General features: G+C 39.5%; 1 protein-coding gene across 1 annotated transcript; it reads right to left on the bottom strand.

The window, feature by feature from the left end:
- Nucleotides 1-5,793: 5,793 nt before the first annotated feature.
- Nucleotides 5,794-15,674, bottom strand: LOC142150415 (olfactory receptor 11L1-like). Its single transcript, XM_075205609.1, has 2 exons — nucleotides 15,636-15,674; nucleotides 5,794-6,714 (listed from the first exon to the last, which is right to left on the bottom strand). The coding sequence occupies exons 1-2, from the start codon at nucleotides 15,672-15,674 to the stop codon at nucleotides 5,794-5,796; spliced, it is 960 nt and encodes a 319-aa protein (XP_075061710.1).
- Between the last annotated feature and the right edge of the window lie 72 nt (nucleotides 15,675-15,746).

The raw sequence follows: 15,746 nt of genomic DNA, 5'->3' as shown, positions 1-15,746 counted from the left end.
TGGTAATATAGGGTTTTTTGTTAATAATTACTTCGACAGAGCTAAAACAATAAATTGGCATTTTTAGAAGAGAAAGGGATACCATACAATGTTTTAAAAATATTATTAACTTATATTGACTATTACTAACATTTATATCACTATTAGGAAAAAGTGGTGATTGTTCAGTATTAAAAAAACGACCTTTTAAAGATTTTTTTTTATTCAAATTACAAATTTATAAGTGTCAAATTTTTTTTTTTTTACAGTTCTTTATTTTGAATGGTCAGTTGAGAATATAAAGAACAGAACAATAGAAATGTGACAAAAACAAAAGAACACACATAACAGAGAAAAATAGAGAGAAAATACCAAGGAATGTCCAGATCACGTCTATAAACAGATGTCACAGAGAAATAAAAAATGAGATCCCGGAGACACCAACAGATGACCAATTTTTTTTACAATCAACAATAGTAACAGAATCAGCAGAAATAAGGTTGAATGTTGGGAAGGATTACAGCGTCAGGAGTGGGAGAGGAGGGGGGACTACAAAATAGGATAATGTGACTAACCTCAAAACAAGCAGTAGAGTTAGCCGATGGTAAAAAAAGGTGGGTAAATTGGTAGAGACACCATTCCACGCACATTGGACGTCTACTTTGAGAACATTATTGAAAAAAGAGTGCAGGTGGGGAGCAAGTGGACCTGAAAATTTCTTAGAATACCTGGCCGTAAACTCATTAAGTCCAGGGGATTTACTGTTTTTCCGTTCCTTGATGTTTTTCTCAATTTCTTTGATCGAGATCTCTTCATTGAGGTGAGAGAGTGCTACGGGACAATTTAGGGAGTCTGGAGTTATCAAGAAAATCAGAGAGTACTGTGGAATTAGTCTGATGCAGTGGGGTGGTAGAGGGACCCAGTAGATCATAGAGGTTAGTTTAGTAGTCTTGAAATGCAGCTCTGAGAGCTGCAGGGTCATGGATCAATTGGTTATGCGAATCACGGATCGAGATTATATATAGCTGATGGCAGACGTGACGGAAGAATTTTATCTGCCTTGTACCCCTTCTCATAAAAAGTTTGCCAAAGCCATTTGAGACATTTGGCTACCTGCCTAGAGAGGAGAAGATCAATTTTGGCTTTGGTCTCACAGAGGTCAGCCAGAGATGCGGGGTCAGGGGTCATTTTATATCTCGCTTCTAAGTCATGGATCTTGATGGATAATTCGTTAGTCTTGGTAAGAGATATTTTTCTTCCCTGGATTCCATGCTGAGCAGGTGTCCCCTCAGAACTGCCTTGTCCGCCATCCACAGATGAATTTGGAAATATCTGGACAATCGTTCAGTTCAAAGTAATCTTCTAATTGTGTTCTAAGCAGGGCTAATATGTCTACATTATGATGTAAGGAATTGTTAAGGCGCCATGGGATGGGGTGGGGGTGGGCTAGCAGGTCGTTAAGATCAATGGATATGGGGGCATGGTCGGACCAGATTAGTGGATGGTCCCAGGCCAATTGGAGGTTAAAAGAAACATCGTGGCTGGGCAGGATCATATCAATCAGTCTTGTGTGGTGAGGAATAAAATGTATTTTCACGGGTGGAGGCTCCTTCAATTTCCAAGAGTCATAGAGAAGCTGGGATTTCATGAGACTGAGGAGGGTCTTAGAAGGTTGTGGGTCGGACAAGACAGGAGCAGCAGTCACAGGGGCAGAGTGGTCCATGGTACTGTTCAGAACAGTATTGAATTCTCTAGTGACAATGAGCTCACCTTGTCTCAATCGATTAAGAAGAGTATCCAATTTAGCAAAAAACAAGTCTTGGCGTCGCTTAGGGGCGTAAATATTAACCAATGTGCACATCTAATTATTGAGCTTTACCACTAGAGTAAGGTAGCATCTGTCCTTGCCTGCAGGTGAATTTATGGCTTCGAAAGTGGGTGAGCAAACAGGATCGCGACCCCACACCTTTTTCAGCCTGGTCACATGCATGATAGTCAACGTCAATTTTAAAACCATGACAGTCCGAATGAAATAAAAATTGTTCACTCTAGATATAAATGGTTGACTTATCACAATTAGAATTACTTTTTGAGAATAATTCTCTATTCTTTGTTATATCTAAACGGTGTCTGTCATACAGAAGTTTAAGTGAGAAACCAGAAATATTTTTTTGCCACATAGTGTAGAGTAAACCTACGGTGTGGCACTAAACAATGTCTTTTTGTGTCACCAATTTTTTGGGTTTAGACATTATTATTTAGCAAATTTTGAGATAAAGAGGTTCTCTGTAACAGTCCGACATGCTTTATGTGTCTCTATGTATGTATGTTTTTAAACATGGGTTTTGTCTTTAAAAAAATTGCCATTTTGAAAAATGGTGGCAAAGCGCATAGAATCGGCAGTTCATCAGAACCACCGCTTAGTAAATATACCCCTTAGAATGTAACAATCCCCTATCAAAAAGTAGAGTTGACGGGACAGTTTCCTTATAGTATGTCACATTTTCCAAGATGATAGTTAAATGTTTCTTGGTCATCCTCACAAATCACAGGAGAGAAACCAGAGATCTGTTACTTGGCTATTTAACATTCGTGACCCAAAACATTTCCTATAAGAAACCAGCGAAGACCTTTATACAAGGTTTTGTTTTCCATAACCAAAATCTTGTTAGTCTCACCATGGGCCTGATAAATTAAGGCATGTAAATGCCGATAGGTGCCATATTTTGCGTAAAAACGCTCTGCGCATGCCCAGAAAAAAACATATGCCAGAGAATGAGCTTAAAAGGCCATTACTACAGCCTACGGTTTCATGGGCGTAACATGGAAGCGAATGGGCGTATGTACGTAGTCTGTATACTGTTAGGGCCAACAGCGTCCGATTCAAGTTTTGGGCATCTTAAAATTATGCGATTTTCTGTTGTATTATTTGCACCAGCTGGAATAAGTGCCGATTACCAGTGATGACAGTCACGTATGCCTGCTAGAACATGTGTTTGCAATCACTAGCATCTGTAAAAATGCATTTTATGTACAGTAGACATTACTAACATCCTACTGAATGCATTTTATGGAGAGAGAAAAAACAACTTTTTTTATTTTTAATATTTTGTGATTATTGACTATATAATTAAGGTGCGACATTAATTGAATAGTTTTTCTTTTCTGTTCATTCATTTGGGCCTTTTTATTTCACATATGTATTGGACGTGTCCTGCGTGCTAGAGAAGGGCACACCTAGACCCAAATTCATCAACAGACATATTCATTTTGCATGTCTTAATTAATCATCATCATCATCTATTTATATAGCGCCACTGATTCTGCAGCGCTGTACAGAGAACTCACTCACATCAGTCCCTGTCCCATTGGGACTTACAGTCTAAATTCCCTAACACACACATACAGACAGACAGACTAGGGTCAATTTGTTAGCAGCCAATTAACCTACTAGTATGTTTTTGGAGTGTGGGAGGAAACCAGAGCACCCGAAGGAAACCCACGCAAACACGGGGAGAACATACAAACTCCTCACAGATAGCAATGGTCATGAATTCAACTCATGACCAGTGCTGTAAGGCAGAAGTGCTAGCCATTAAGCCACCGTGCTGCCCACAAGTAATGAGTGTGAATTGGGAGATATTTTGTGACAAGGGAAGAAATGTACGTTGGTGCAGTTGACTAATAATTTTCTATGCTAGTAGACATATTTTGTATTGAATTCAATTAGCTACAGGCAACCAAAGTAGACATTGACAATATGGAGCAGCCATAAAAATGAGTGTAGCTGCCTCATTCAAAATAGATTGTAAGGGTGAAATGTCAGATGGCTACTTGTATTTAGCTATTATTATTCCTACCTTAATATATAAACATGAATCCATTTTCATCTATAAAAATAATTATTTACACAGTTACATAATTGGCTACTTAGCACAACTGAGAGATGTATGTATAATATCGATCATAACGCACAACATTAAATTAATTCTCACAGGGGTGTAATAATCTTGGGAGGAATTGAGATCTGCATTTGAAAACATACAACTAACATATGAATACTCAACATTTATACAAACTAATCAATGAAATTCCTTCACCTACCAAACAGATATTTCAAAGAAACAATCATAGTTTATTGAGGAGCCTGATACTTTAATAATAGGCAATATCATTAAGATAACATTGATACAATTAAGATAATATTCTTTGAGGGAATGTACTGAAACATAAATCAAGATGATTAAAATACATTCGAAATAGTGACAAGTGAACTACTATATCATCATCATTTATTTATATAGGGTCAATTTTGCTAGCAGTCAATTAACCTACCAGTATGCTTTTGGAGTGTGGGAGGAAACCGGAGCACCCGGAGGAAACCCACGCAAACACAGGGAGAACATACAAACTCCACACAGATAAGGCCATGGTTGGGAATCGAACTCATGACCCCAATGCTGTAAGGCAGAAGTGCTAACCACTTAGCCACCGTACTGCCCAATAAGATATCTATTAAAACAAATGGATTCCATTATAAATAAACTTGATAATATTTCTGCTTATAAAGGGTTAATGAGACAACAAATGTTAACCACTAGGGTAATTGGTTATATGAAACTGTGATTGAACAGAACGAGTTTAAATATCCCGCTCTTACAGACGATCAACTTGCCTTGAAAAAGCAGATCTCAGCGAAATGTGCGTTGGCGTTTAGCTAAATGCTCCTAGCTCAACCTACAGTAAATATGTGGTCTTATATCTAATTAGCACTATATTATTTTAGTTTGCAGCCTAACTGAGAGATACCAGCAGTGACATATAGGGTACCAAGCTATGTTGTACCCACCAGAACTAGTGGAGCAATACTGAAAGAAGTAGCAATTGACTGTATACAGAAGGGACAGGTGATTTAACAAACACAGGTTATATTTATCAAGCACGATTATAAAACCAACCTGTAGAATGAGTGTAATAATTAACAGATGTGCATGTGAAATGCACAATGTCTGATAAGCATAGTATAATCACATTATCTCGTTTGAGAATTTCTGATCATTTATCGAAAGAGCAAAATTTCTGAACACGAGCACAAAATGCCACCACACCCGACTGCTATTAGGTATAGTCTATGTATACATGAATTATAGCTATTAATCAAAAGCATAGAGATACACAAATATTGCTTGCTAATTGTAATATAACGAGTACAGAAAATACACTAATTTAGGAACAGAATAACATTTAATAGAAGGAGAAATCCAATATAGTCCTAATTTAACAGATCACAAAACCATAATCAAGGATCTGCAGGAGCACTCAGTGATTTTAAATATCACATTCATGATCTAATTTTTCATCATTTTGTCGATTTTATGAGTTTTATTTTAAGTAATATGTTATAAAGTTGCTTTTACAGAAAAAGAGATGAACAGTGTTTGGTTTATTAGAAATAAATCTGAAAGTATAAGTGCACCAACGAACCAAATTCTGTTTTCTCATTCCTATTTTCAAAGTTACATTGATCGCAAGTTTGAAAACAATGCAAAAGTCCATTAAGTTCAACCAAGGTAGTTGTCAATTTATCCTCACTATGAGAAGACTGAAATGCCATATCTAACCCTTAAATGGCAATTGGATGAATTTCCTGGCTCAACCACCCCCATAATGCATTCATAGCTGGGGACACCTTTTGTAAGAGAGGCGTCCAATCCATGTTTAAATGGATGCTATGAATTGGCCATTAGCACCTGACATTGTAAAGAGTTCCAAAAACCGACTACCCTCACAGAAAACATTTATATATTATTGAATTTATTTAGAAAGTTTCTCCACGGCAATTCTGATGTCTTTATTCCTCAGGCTGTATATAATGGGATTTAGCATTGGAGTCACTACACTATATAATAGTGATAGGATTTTGTTTAAGGTCAACGACTGTCCCATGCTTGGAACCACATAAATACCAATAAGTGACCCATAGTAAATAGTCACTGCAGTCAGGTGGGAACTGCAGGTGGAGAAGGCTTTCCGTTTGCCACTGTCTGTAGGTATCCTCAGGATGGTAAGGACAATGAAAACGTATGATATCAGTATAATTATGCTGGGGAGGATGACAACTGGAATACATAATAGAAGAATCTCCAGTTGTACTGCATTGGTATCAGAACAAGACAGTCCTAACAGCGGAGAAAGATCACAAAACAAATGGTCTATAATGTTTCTACAGAAATTGAGATTGCAAATTGTTGATGCCGTTATGATGATCATACCAGATGTCAACAGCCAGCAAAGTATAACTAATCTCAGACAAAGTACAGAGTCCATTATAGCATTATAACGCAACGGGTTGCAAATGGCCAAAAACCTGTCAAAAGACATCACTGTCAGCAGAAGACACTCCGAAGTCTCAGATGATGCAAAAAAATAAAACTGAGTGATGCAGCCTTTTAAAGATATTGAAGCCCCTTCATTTAATACAACGTGAAGCATCTTAGGAACTATAGCGGTGCTCAGCATGATGTCTGTGATGGACAGCTGTGAGAGCAAGAAATACATCGGAGAGTAGAGGTTCCTGCTATAGGACACCAGTGTAATAAGAAGAAGGTTCCCACATATTGTTACACAATAAACCACAAGGAGGAGAATGAAGAGGAAATACTTAAAACTTTTGATATTGTGGAATCCTAGGAGAAGGATCGAGGTCACAGCAGTCTGGTTAGCTATAGGGATTACCTGTGCAAAACAAATGAACAAACAAATATAAAACTAGTAGACTATTATATACAATGATTTTTAAAAAAGTATTACTTTCATAACAAATTCTCTTATCGTCAACCACAACGGTAGAATAAATCCTTATAATGGTGACTACCTGTAATAAATGCGAGTAGAGTATGTGACAGCATGTGTTGGAATTGCTAAAGCTGTGCAAAGAGCTCACAATCAGAGACTGAGGGGGGCAGGTGAGAGAGCCCTGGAAGGGTGGAGATATATTATTTCAATCTTGGAAATATTAAGTTTAAGAAAGCAGTGGGACATCCAAGATGTGATGGCCTAGATACAGCAGGACCTAGGACATGAGACCTATGGGAAGGGGTGAGGTCAGGGGATGAGAGATTGACATGGTTATCATCAGCATACAGGTGTTATTGGAGGACAATGGAGCAGATGAGGTCACCAAGGGAGGAGGTGTAGAGGGATAGAGAGGATGAAGGAAAGGAAGAGAGATGAACATAGGAAGGTTTGACAAGGGATAGAGGGAGAGGACAGAAGAGAGAGAGAGGAGCAAATCATGATAAGTCTAGCATGAAATAGAGAAGAATTGAGAGGTAATAAGTGAGGAGAGATAATGGCGATAAAGGAAAAAGAACATTGAGGTGACATAATGCCGAGATAGCAGAAGAGAAAAGTGGTGGAAAAGTGGTAAAAGGGTTAGGAAGGGATTGAACAGTAGTTAGGAAAGTAGAGATGAGGAATGGGTGAGTAAATTGCACTTAGATTTCACAGCGACATAAGGCAAGACTGGAGAGGGCCTATATAACATTAGGCATAATGGAAAGAGCAGTGAGACAACTGTGTATGATCACTGGGCTAAGGAGAGCTGCGGAGCCAATGAGGGTAAGTGGAGCAGCAAGTGTGGTATGAAGGTGGGAAGTCAAGCAACAGCAGATATGAAACCAACAAGTCATAATAAAACTTCAGCTGTGACAATGAAGTTGGAGAAGGAGTTCAGCAGGGAGTGTGCAGGCAGTGCACAATGCGGGTGGTGGAGGATAACAGGACTCACAGGTGATTGTTGGATGTTGTCCACATGTAGCTGTGGTTCCAGGTAGAATGTTCTCCTCCTGTTCTCCTCTTGCTTGTGTAACTCTTACTATGCAATATAATCTGTATATACACTTGTAGCAAGTCACACTTCCTAAACACCCCAACACCGACTAACAAAGCCTGACACAGCCTCTACATATTGATTAGGTGGGATTAGAGAATCATGTGATCACATTCTTGAAATAACCCCCACTAATCTCACACTACAAAGATAATAATAAAATTATTAAGCAAACAAATAGTTAGAGGAGTAAGCATCATCATCATCATCACCATTTAATTATATAGCGACACTAATTCCGCAGCGCTGTACAGAGAACTCACTCACATCAGTCCCTTCTCCATTGAAGCTTACAGTCTAAATTGCCTAATACACACACACACACACACACACACACACACACACACACACAGACACACAGAGAGACACACACACACAGACAGAGACAGAAAGAGAGAGAGACTAGGGTCAATTTGTTACTAGCCAATTAACCTACCAGTATGTTTTTGGAGTGTGGGAGGAAACCTGAGCACCCGGAGGAAACCACCGCAAACACGGTTAGAACATACAAACTCCACACAGATAAGGTCATGGTGTGCAATAAAACTCATGACCCCAGTGCTGTAGGGCAGAAGTGCTAACCACTTAGCCACCGTGCATACCATATATCTACACAGCAAAACAGCATATCTGGTCCTTTTAAAGATAGCTCATGCAAGGGGTGGTATTTATGACCTGAGAAACCTTCAGAACGCATTTGAGTCCTGATTTTTTCATTTCAAATTTCTGAGAGCCGTTAGTGTCCCATAAATACACATGACAATGACTGAAAATTCGATCTATATACAGTTTATACAAAAATTAAACTAATTATAGTTCAGTGACCAAAAGAAAGTATCGGATACTGATTGCTGGCGATGAAGTTTCCAGCAATAAACAAATGCTCTTTTGATCTATTCAAATTTTTTCCCTCATTCACAGACTTAATTTATAAAAAAAAAAAAAAAAACTTAAGGAAAATTTTGCTTTCCACTCTTTTCAATTTGCTGAAACAAGAGCTTACTGCTCTCATTTCTATTAGGCAGTTGTAGTGGTTAAAGTGACTGTAAACCTCCTTTACTAATGCTATGTTTGGCAACTATTGGCTGCAAATTTGAAACGTGAAAGGGACATTGACTGGCATAGGGTTCAGCAAATAATAGGCTGGGAGCCACAACCTACAGCAGTAAACATACATGTCAAGTACATAATTGGCGAGAGAAGGTGGACAACCACTGTAAAGCCCTCTGATTGATATCAGTTACAGTAATAACTTGCTGGAGGACACATTACTAATGCAGGGACACAAAAACAAAATGTATTCCTATAAAACAAAAAGTCATTGTCAGTTTTACTCGCACATAAGAAATTGAGCTATTCCGCTCTATATAGTAGTATAAATTAAAATGACAACTTTAAGAAGTAAAAATGTTTCTTACATAGGAAACCATAGACATCCTGTATCCTCTGGAACAGATGAGCCGTAAGTCTACATTAAGGCTGCATCACACAAGTGTTCCATATGCCCCCTATAACGCACAGTGTCTAATCCCTTAGTCAGCACTTTGATCACACAGTTATGTCTCATAGTACTGTGCTCCGACGGACACAGCACTGCCCCAATGTCTGATGATTCCAGAAACATTTTATACCTTGTAAGGGTGATCCCTGTAGAATTCTTATAGAGTCTGTAGTGATTTTCTTACCTGTGCTAATTAATCCTCTGGTACCTAAGTTTCCTAGATATTAGTTTTGCTAGACACTGTAAATATATACAGTATTTTCACAAGATGCAAATAACCCAACAACATAATTATGGTTCATTGACATTCATTATAGTAACTTGTATTATATGTGTACTTGGAACATAGCTACATCGCCTTATTCACCTATTTTTTATTTTACATCCATCCTAGATAGCTTTGTAAATCCCTCCCTTGTAAAGTCAGCTTGATCACACAGGTTTTGCATTTAAAGCATAGGAGACAGCATTACTTAAGACACGGACAAGGACTAGACATGAGACAGTGCATGGGATCAGAATATTATGATAATCAGAGTGTGATTTGTGTCTTGGATCCTCATATATACAGCAAGGACAACAGATGGTGCAGAGACCTAGATGGTGCGGGGCATAGATGGTGGAGGCTTGGATGGTTCAGTGGTCTAGATGACAAGGAGGCCTCACAGGTGAGGAGAGCAGAAGCATAGTGGATGAGCATATTGTCCAGGCAGCATAACATTTAGCAGAAGTCCTCTCTAGCAGAATGTGTATAACTGCCCGGTGATTAACCAGATGTGGCAGCTGAAAGTGTTGTAGAGGCCTAGTTGATGGGGGCCTGGGTGGTGCAGGGGGCTAGGGTTGTGTAGAGGCCTGGGTGGTGTAGAAGCCAAGTTGATGCTGAGGCCCAGTTGGAGGAGGTCTTGATGGTTCAGTGTCCAAAGTAATGCTGAAGGCTAGTTGGTGCTTAGGCTTAGTTGGTGCAGGTAGCCAAAATAATGCTAAGGCCAAGGTGTTGTAAAAAGTACCTGATGTATGTGACAGTGCACTGGTCTCTGCAATAAATGGTGATCTGATGGATGTTCTTTGCATTATATTGTGGTCACTTGGAGGCGCTCTGTATTGTATGATGGTCACTAGAATGCTCTTTGCATTCTACATAAGTTCCTAGAATGCTCTCTGTATTTTATGGTGGTAATTAGAATGCTCTCTGGGGTAGCACGGTGGCCTAGTGGTTAGTTAGCACTTCTGCCTTACAGCACTGGGGTCATGAGTTCAATTCCCGACCATGGCCTTATCTGTGAGGAGTTTGTATGTTCTTCCCGTGTTTGCGTGGGTTTCCTCCGGGTGCTCCGGTTTCCTCCAAAAACATACTGGTAGGTTAATTGGGTGCTAACAAATTGACCCTAGTCTGTCTGTGTCTGTGTGTGTTAGGGAATTTAGACTGTAAGCCCCAATGGAGCAGGGACTGATGTGAGTGAGTTCTCTGTACAGCGCTGCGGAATTAGTGGCGCTATATAAATAAATGGTAATAATAATAATTGTATATCAGTCAATAGGATGCTCTCAATATTGTATATCTATAACTAGTACTGGGCAAATAATTATGCATAAAAGATTAATATCTGCTTGTCTTATATACAGTATATTATACATCCCTGTAATTTCTCTTTGAAGATGCAATGTGCAGTCTCCTGTCTATAGTGACATAATTTACTCACTATATTTATTGATACTATTTTGATACCATTGTTATATGCAAGCTCCTGTCTATTTAGATTGATACCAATATTTATGGATTAATATCAATAATAATCTGCCTCTAGTGGCTGGCCCCAACTCTCTGGTGGTTTGCTACATTCCCTCTAATGCAGGGGTGGGCAAACTCAGTCCTCAAGGGCTACCACCAGTTCATGTTTTTAGGATTTCTTTAATCATGCACAGCTGAGTTAATCTATTTGGCTGGGTCAGTAATTATCCCAGCTGTTTCTACAGACAGAAATCCTAAAAACATGAACTGTTGGTAGCCCTTGAGGACTGAGTTTGCCCACCCCTGCTCTAATGGCTATCATGCCATAATATAACAATATAATATAGGCAATATTCTCAGGGCAATTAAACCACATATTTTAGCCTCTTTAGGCCTGTTTCATCACAGGACGCATACTGAGTGCAATGTGCATTTGATTTAAAGCGCACGTAAATCAGGTATATGTACCATGTGTGACTAAATGTGCTGGGCAGAGAGGGGACATGTGTTACTATAGTTGCTGGGCAGAGAGGGGGAGATGTGTGACTAAAGCTGCTGGGCAGAGGGGGAGATGTGTGACTAAAGGTGCCGGACAGAGAGGGGGAGATGTGTGACTAAAGGTGCTGGGCAGAGAGGGGGAGATGTGTGACTAAAGGTGCCGGACAGAGAGGGGGAGATGTGTGACTAAAGGTGCTGGGCAGAGAGGGGACATGTGTGACTAAAGGTGCTGGGCAGAGGTGACATGTGTGACTAAAGGTGCTGGGCAGAGGGGACATGTGTGACTAAAGGTGCTGGGCAGAGGGGGGCATGTGTGACTAAAGGTGGTGGTCAGAGGGGACATGTGTGACTAAGGGTGCTGGGCAGAGGGGGGACATGTGTGACTAAAGGTGCTGGGCAGAGAGGGGACATGTCTGACTAAACGTGTTGGGCAGTAAGGGTACATGTGTGACTAAAGGTGTTGGGCAGAAAAGGGGCATGTGTGATTAAAGCTGCTGGTCAGAGAGTGGGTATGTGTGAGTAAAGCTGCCGGTCAGAGAGTGGGTATGTGTGAGTAAAGCTGCCGGTCAGAGAGTGGGTATGTGTGAGTAAAGCTGCTGGTCAGAGAGTGGGTATGTGTGAGTAAAGCTGCCGGTCAGAGAGTGGGTATGTGTGAGTAAAGCTGCTGGTCAGAGAGTGGGTATGTGTGAGTAAAGCTGCCGGTCAGAGAGTGGGTATGTGTGAGTAAAGCTGCCGGTCAGAGAGTGGGTATGTGTGAGTAAAGCTGCCGGTCAGAGAGTGGGTATGTGTGAGTAAAGCTGCTGGGAAGAGGGGGGAATATGTGTGAGTAATGTTGCTGGGCACAGGGAGGGCATGTGTAAGTAAAGCATGTGGGCAAAGGGTACATGAGAAAAGCTGCTGGGAAAAGGGAGCATTTGTGAGTAAAGCTGCTGGGCATTTCTGTAATGACAATGCTACAGGGCTCTGTCCCTAGACTACAGGAGCCCTGTAGCACCAAATGATTGTAGTCTTTAATGAGAGTATATTAAATTATTCCTTACCTTGTGCTTTCCACCTTCTAGGCCCGCCCAACACACAGCCACACCCCCAATGGTATGGCCACACCCCTTTGGCTGAGCTCAAACACGTAGTGGTGGCACATGTGTTTCCCTTCTAGTTTAGTCTAGGGGGGCCCCATGAAGTTGCTGTACTGGGGCCCAAAATTTCTCTTGGTGGCCCTGGTTTTCACATACTGGTGGGGGATGTAAATACTCACTGGTCTGTGATCAGGGATTATATCCTTTCTCAACGTATTGTATGGTGAGTGGGACTTTCCTTTCACATTCATTGGGGCATATCTGCAGGGCCAAGTTCCATTCACCCCTAGCAGTGAAAGGGTTAAATATGATCCTTATTGTCACTCAAGTCTGGCTCTCACATAAACCTAATTTATATGTTGTTTTTTTTACCTTTTATCAAATAAATACTACTGATGTCGGTTAACTAGCAACGGGCCAACTGCATTTTTTTAATTCATTTAAATTATGCTGCTGAGTCGACTCTTATCTCACGGACTAATATATAACAGCCCTCCCCTGATCCCCCGGTCTGATTTATTAAGGGACACATTTTGAGCGCAATGTGCATTTGTTTAAAAACGCACGGAATTCAGCTCTGCGCTCTCCTGAATTCAACAAGGAACGGATATGACGCTACGTGCGCTGATGAATACGGGTGTAGGACTGCTCTGCTCTACTACATAAGACACTGCAGGATACGTCCAATACCTGTGTGAAATCTAAATTCACAAAAGAGCGAACAGAAAAAAATAAAATAAAATGTCACCTATTAATTAATAAGTCATTAGTGATAAAACAGTAAAAAATGTTCCCATTGAAATATATTTATTAGGATGATCTTAATGTCTACTGAGCATAAAATAAATTTTTACTGTTGCTCCTAAATGCATACACATTATAGCTGTATACGATACTGTCATCACTAGTACTCAGGACTTAGACTAGCCCTGTAACTGGAGCAAGAGCACTGGCAGGAAAACAAGTAACTGTGAGATGCACAGAGATTGATTCGGACGCGGCTGGGTGCACTTGAGTTGGACACGCCCTTACTGTACATTGACTACGGCTAAATGCCCCATCCTGGCCCCGTTCACCTCCCCGAAATCTTAGGCTCTAGCAAGTGTCCTTTGCATATGTAGACGGAGCGGACATGGCTGCGTTTACTTGCGTATGGTCCTGTTCTGGGCATACACCGATTGATTTTGTGTACGATATGCTCAAAATCATCAGATACATGCCTTGAAGAATCAGGCACTGAGCAATGTCACTGGAGACTGGAGAGTGACAAGAACACTGCAACCCCTGTTTCTGTGTGAGGGGTGGGGAAGGAGGTACTTATGGAATCCAAAACCCACGAGATCCGACAACGATGTTTTGCCTCGATTGAGATCTGAGGACGTGCAAAAGTACCAAGCTGGCTCGTGAGCCTACTCGGATCCCCTTAGTTAGGGTGGGCTCGGTTTTCAGAAAACTGAGCCTGAGCATCTCTAGTAATAATAATCATAGTAATAATAATAATATTAAAGATACATGTTTTGACACCCCACTCAACTATGTTTTCTTTGTTCCACAAATGAATTCAGTCAATATGTCTAATGGTTCTACTTTCATTAAATAAAGTTCTTAATAGTAATAATATGGTATTACAGGGCTAGCATTGCTGCATTACATTCTAGTGCTTGTGTACCCAGGGTGCTATCTGTTTGGACATATTGGTACCTGTGGTAAGGAAATTAGATTGTAAATTAAAGTTTCAGACATCACATTGGTGTGTAGTATGCTGATCCTGTGTATGTGAAAGATGATAATAATTAAAAATAATTTATTATTTGCACTGTATTATTATTATTATTACGTTTATTCCTTTAACATGTATGACATAATATCTTTATACATTTTATTTTATTTGAACATATCAATACTAAGCTTTAGTTTTCACTGGAGTTACAAGGGGTTAGGGACACAAACTGAATGATAGAGTTAATCTTTGTCTGTCTCATCGTACAGTACAGAGCACTGATAATACATAACTACATGAGGGACTGGATGAGATATTTAATTGTGTGGATCTCATTATACAACAGAGGAGTCTGCAAGTCTCTCTGGGAATAAATAGCTAGATGAGCTTAGAGACCACAAACTGTCTCTAACCTCAGACCTTTAATTAGATTACTGTGAAATAAACAGAGTGAAATGATTGCAAGTATTAATGATGCCGTACAGTGTATAACGTAATATAATGAAATATTTACTCTAGATCTGAAAGAATATTAACATGCATAATAATTTTTTATTTTCTGTGTTAAATATGTGTACATTAACAATTTAAAACACTATTTTATTCAATAAGATAAATATGTATCAATTACAAATAGAGATACAAATATTTTACTTAACAATCCAGTTTAATTAATCCCACTAGGACATCTCCAATACAGAAAAATATAACTAGAGATCTCTAATTAAGACTTCTGTTTATACAAAGTTTAACACTAACGAGCTGATGATGTCAACACTTTGTTAGAACTTGCAATTGATATATCAGAGCTCTGAATTAGTGGTTTGTCTGTGTGCAATTAACTCTTCACTTAAATCCTTGCGCTATACGTAACATTACATACAAGTATATGTACAGTAGGAAAATATCAATATCATATTAAAGAAATAGATGTTTGACTATGTATTCATTTGCTGAATTAAAGTAATTATAGTGGTAATGTAATATAAACATTTTTTATACAAGCACATTGATTATTGGGATATAGATATTTAATAATTTGTCACTTTACATAATAAAATATTTTTCTAATTACTATATAGTAATCCAGAAGGGTGTAACTCGAATACCATAGCAATATTGGGAAGCTGCTTTCTACGCATGGAGATAGTTTACAGAAGGAAGACTAAATTAATAAGGTGATGGGAGATCTCAATGTTACTGTTAAATGGCTCTGGCCTCTGTTTAATTTGGATTCTTACCCTGGCTGTCTTGCGTTTAATGTCGCAGATTTCTATCATTAGCTTTACGACTTCTGACACTTCAGACTAGAGATTGCGGGAGTGCGCAAACTCCAACTCCCGTGGTTTTCA

This window comes from Mixophyes fleayi, chromosome 4 (assembly GCF_038048845.1).
Source record: "Mixophyes fleayi isolate aMixFle1 chromosome 4, aMixFle1.hap1, whole genome shotgun sequence".
NCBI classification, from domain to species: domain Eukaryota; kingdom Metazoa; phylum Chordata; class Amphibia; order Anura; family Limnodynastidae; genus Mixophyes; species Mixophyes fleayi.
This window is presented reverse-complemented; position numbering and strand designations above follow the sequence as displayed.